This window comes from Amphimedon queenslandica, unplaced genomic scaffold, assembly GCF_000090795.2.
Source record: "Amphimedon queenslandica unplaced genomic scaffold, v1.1 AMPQUscaffold_11780, whole genome shotgun sequence".
Taxonomy (NCBI): Eukaryota; Metazoa; Porifera; class Demospongiae; order Haplosclerida; family Niphatidae; genus Amphimedon; species Amphimedon queenslandica.
Genome location: NW_003547978.1, coordinates 8,135 through 12,022, shown reverse-complemented (window position 1 = coordinate 12,022; position 3,888 = coordinate 8,135). Strand labels below are relative to the sequence as shown.

The 3,888-nt window shown below is 34.7% G+C and overlaps 1 protein-coding gene across 1 annotated transcript; it reads left to right on the top strand.

Moving 5' to 3' along the window:
* Positions 1–1,387: 1,387 nt before the first annotated feature.
* LOC109588904 (uncharacterized) lies at positions 1,388–3,745 on the top strand. The gene is made up of 5 exons (XM_020005005.1): positions 1,388–1,697; positions 1,761–1,802; positions 1,862–1,990; positions 2,045–3,516; positions 3,567–3,745. The coding sequence occupies exons 1-4, from the start codon at positions 1,634–1,636 to the stop codon at positions 2,260–2,262; spliced, it is 453 nt and encodes a 150-aa protein (XP_019860564.1). The 5' UTR covers positions 1,388–1,633; the 3' UTR covers positions 2,263–3,516; positions 3,567–3,745.
* Positions 3,746–3,888: the final 143 nt, after the last annotated feature.

The window sequence follows — 3,888 nt, the reverse complement described above, 5'->3', positions numbered from 1 at the left end:
TCCAGTTTATGGAGAAGTAAAAGGTAGCAAAGGAGAATTAATCAGTAATCCAGTTTATGGAGAAATAGAAGGTAGCAAAGGAGAATTAGTCAGTAATCCAGTTTATGGAGAAATAGAAGGTAGCAAAGGAGAATTAATCACAAATCCAGCTTATGGAAAAATTGAAGGCAGCAGTCATTAATCAAGAAATGGGCTGCTTGTGAAATTAACAGTATAATCTACATTGTACAATTACATGCACATTAAAGTGAATTTTATTTCAACTTTATCAAATACAAGATTTATAGTTGTACCTCCATGTAGTTTTGAAATAATCAAACACACATTTACTTTAATTGTAGATCTAGGTTAGACTTATAGGTCTACATGATAACGAAGAGAAGAAGTTAGTCCTGTCAGACACCAGCTAGATCTATAGGTAGAAAATTACATTAATGGAGGCCCATAGCCAGGGTTACAAAAGGGGGTGATAAAGTATGAGTGACATAAAATGGGGGGTCAGCAGGGTGTGACAAGTAGGACTGAATGCACATGAAATACCAAAAATACATGTTTGATTTAAGCAAACAAAAAAGTACTAACTCAAAAGGGGGGTGACATGTCACTTCAATCACCCCCCTGGCTAGAGGCCTGTGATGATACTTATGAAAAACACTGTTTTTTATGCTTTATACCGTATAACGCTTTATTTTGGCAGCGCTTTATTTTGGCGATTTTGCTGTAAAATTGTAATTGGCAGTTTTTAATTTGGCAATTTTTGTGTACACATGCATTACTGAGCATGCGCATTAATGATTGGCGGTTTTAATATTGGCGATCCTGTTTGCAAATCGCCAAAATAAAACTCCGCCAAATTAAAGCATTATACGGTATGTAATATGTAGTGTAGTATGTTTGAGCTGATCCTGATGCCCTGTGCTAGATCTAATCTGTACTATCTAGTACATGCATGCTCCTAGTCTCACAATCCTGACCATTCCCCAAATAAATCCCCAACCACCCCATTGACTGTAGACTAGGAATGGTCTGGCTCAAATTGGGCCAAAGTCTAAAAAATAAAGTGGAGAGAATTTTCTATTTTTATAACTTTTTCTGATACATATACATGTTCTTATGTTGTGTAGTGAGTTTGAATTGATTCCAATTTAAATTAGATTTTTAATGAATTTTTTAATTTGCTCTGAAACTGGGCTAAAGTCCTATTGTACTAGATCTATTGTACAGCAAATTTTTGAAAATTGAAAAGGAGAGAATATAATTTTTCACATGCTTTTTTGTTGTGTAGCAAGTTTTTATGAACTTTTTTAGTTTTAAAAAAATCTGGCCTATTTATGAGTACCACTTCTTGAAAGGTTACACTGTATCCTCTACACTCTTGGTGCTGGTGGTAGTGCTTGCAGTTTGAATGTTAAACACCTTTACTAATTGGTACGAGAGAGGGGAACAGACAGAAAGGTGGATTTAAGTGCCTCTGTTGATAAAAAGTTTAATACTAAATGATACATAACAATTAATTCATAGTACATATAGATTATTAATTGCTTATTGTGTTTATATTCAACAGGAAGTGACTCATTATTAAAACATGTAAAGTCCAGTCTTTTTTCAGTAACTAACAAGCCTTACAAGAGTGATGTACTTTAGATTTCATTGGACTTTCTTCTTTATTTTCTCTCTCCTACTTCAAATAATAAATGGTAATGTGAGATGATGTAGTAAAAAAGTAACCTACTTACTAATAATAATTATCATTATAATAGGGAACTGGACAACAGAGATACCAGTAACTACAGTACCACCAAGTATGCATGGAAATAAACTCTAAGTCCATTAAAATAATTTCAAATTATATTTTCATTAGCTACAAGTGGACTCTCCACTGCAGGCCTCATTGGGATTACAGTAGGTATTGGAGGAACAATCTTTCTAACATTGTTGGTACTACTAATAGTTGGAGCAGTCATTATAATTTGTAAAAAATGTGGAAATGGTAAGACTAAGACACATTTTAATTTGCTCCTGAACATACTTGTATTTTTCCTAGGAATTGACAATTCTGATGCTCCCACAGAATCAGTAGATCCATCAATGATATCATCATTTAGTGTGAAAGAGAATGTAGCCTATGGTAAAACAGCTGTTGATAATACCATAAACACATCAGATAATGTTGCTTATGCTCAAACAGAAAGTGCTACTCAATCAACAGAGGAAATAAATTCATCTGCTGCTTATGATACTGTTCGCAATTTTCGAATATAGATAATACTGTACTTTATTTAAATTATTCTTTAAAAATAAGCATAATTTATTGCAATCTGAAGCATGAAGGAATGGGTAGCATGTGTAGGAGAAACATGTACAAATCAAGAGATCAATAATTTACTAATCATGCATGACAATTGACATTACTTGTATTGTATTCATCTTCTACTCAATTGTTTTGTCATTCATTTAATTAAATACAAAAAATTAACATGAAATATCATTCTGTGAGTGTACCCGGCATTACAAGAAGAGTATATATTTGTTTGTAGCTGAACAAGAGAGCAACTATAACAATGAACTATCTGTTTTATGTCTTTAACATAATTTTTGGCAATCATATCTTCAAAACAAAGAAAGTTCTTAAGTGATTTTTATTTTAGGCAACCATAATTCTAAAGTTCTATTATTTTAATTTTCGCGGCTTTGTGGCGTGCGCGTGGTAGGTAGAACTATAGCAACAATCATGGTTGAAAATGGCGGAGAAACTCTGGCAAGGAGAGACTTTGGAACAGACAGTGGCGGATCTAGGGGGGGTTCCATGGGTTCCATGGAACCCCCCTTTGGCAAAAGAAGTTGTCTTTTTGCAGTATCTTTGGCATAGGCGTATCAAGCGTTCTCCAGGCACTTAATTAATTATTCATATAATTAATTAATTATTCATATACTTAATTAATTATTCATATAATTAATTAATTATTCATATACTTAATTAATTATTTATACCTTTAACTATTGATTGTGGGCAATTTGGGCAAATGCATTTAAAATTTAAGACCTATAACTGCCCTGGTGCTTAAATAAATACTGGAACATGTAGGTGTGTGCTAAATTATTGTGGTTAACAGTGCTAACTATTGTGGTTAACAGTCCTCCCACTGTTAAAATACTGTGTATAATACAATAACCAATGAATATAATTATGGCTGCAAATTTCTACCCGGGCAAAGCCCGTGCTTGCCCGGGTCCAAATACGCCTATGATCTTTGGATTCTTTGCAGTCAGTTTGCAGCACTTTTCTTCCATTTTATTAATTAAAATTGATGAGCCACACCCAAATTTTAATTAAAATTAATGAGCCACACCACTTAAGTGAAATGGAACTCCCCTTTTAATTTTTCTGGATCCGCCAGTGAACAGAGATGTCCTTACGATGAGAGGCCAGTGTCCCCGGGAGGGGATAGTATGACGAGTAGTTTAGAGTGTGATCTCATGATAGAGTCGCTCCAAAAGGAGTTGGGCATAGTCCGGGTAAGAATTATTCAAAGAAAGTCACGTGATAATTTCCCGCCTTGTTATAGTTGGAGCTTGAAGCCATAGTCCTGCAACAGATACTATAAATACTGGAGGAGGAGGAGAAGGAGAGGAAAGGGGAGAGGTGATGCTTGCTGTAGGGAATACGTTTTACCGATTTCATTACAGACCTGGCCGTAATGCCACTGATGATGTCATGGCCCTGATCAACCGTGGAGCAGGGATAGTAAGAGCATGCAAAGGGATATATCATAATGCTTTGCTTATACTGTATAGCTAGAAAATTTGAAGTGTCAAATTTGGCAAAGAAGTTTAGAGTTGAAAATTTTAGCGAAATTTTGTACCATGTCCATGCTGCTACAGAATACC

Excerpts from the sequence above, each read along its gene's own strand:
- LOC109588904 (XM_020005005.1), top strand. The coding sequence starts at position 1,634 with ATGTACTTTAGATTTCATTGGACTTTCTTCTTTATTTTCTCTCTCCTA. Across the intron at positions 1,698-1,760 it reads CCTACTTCAAATAATAAATG|GGAACTGGACAACAGAGATA; the intron begins GTAATGTGAGAT and ends TCATTATAATAG. Across the intron at positions 1,803-1,861 it reads AGTAACTACAGTACCACCAA|CTACAAGTGGACTCTCCACT; the intron begins GTATGCATGGAA and ends TATTTTCATTAG.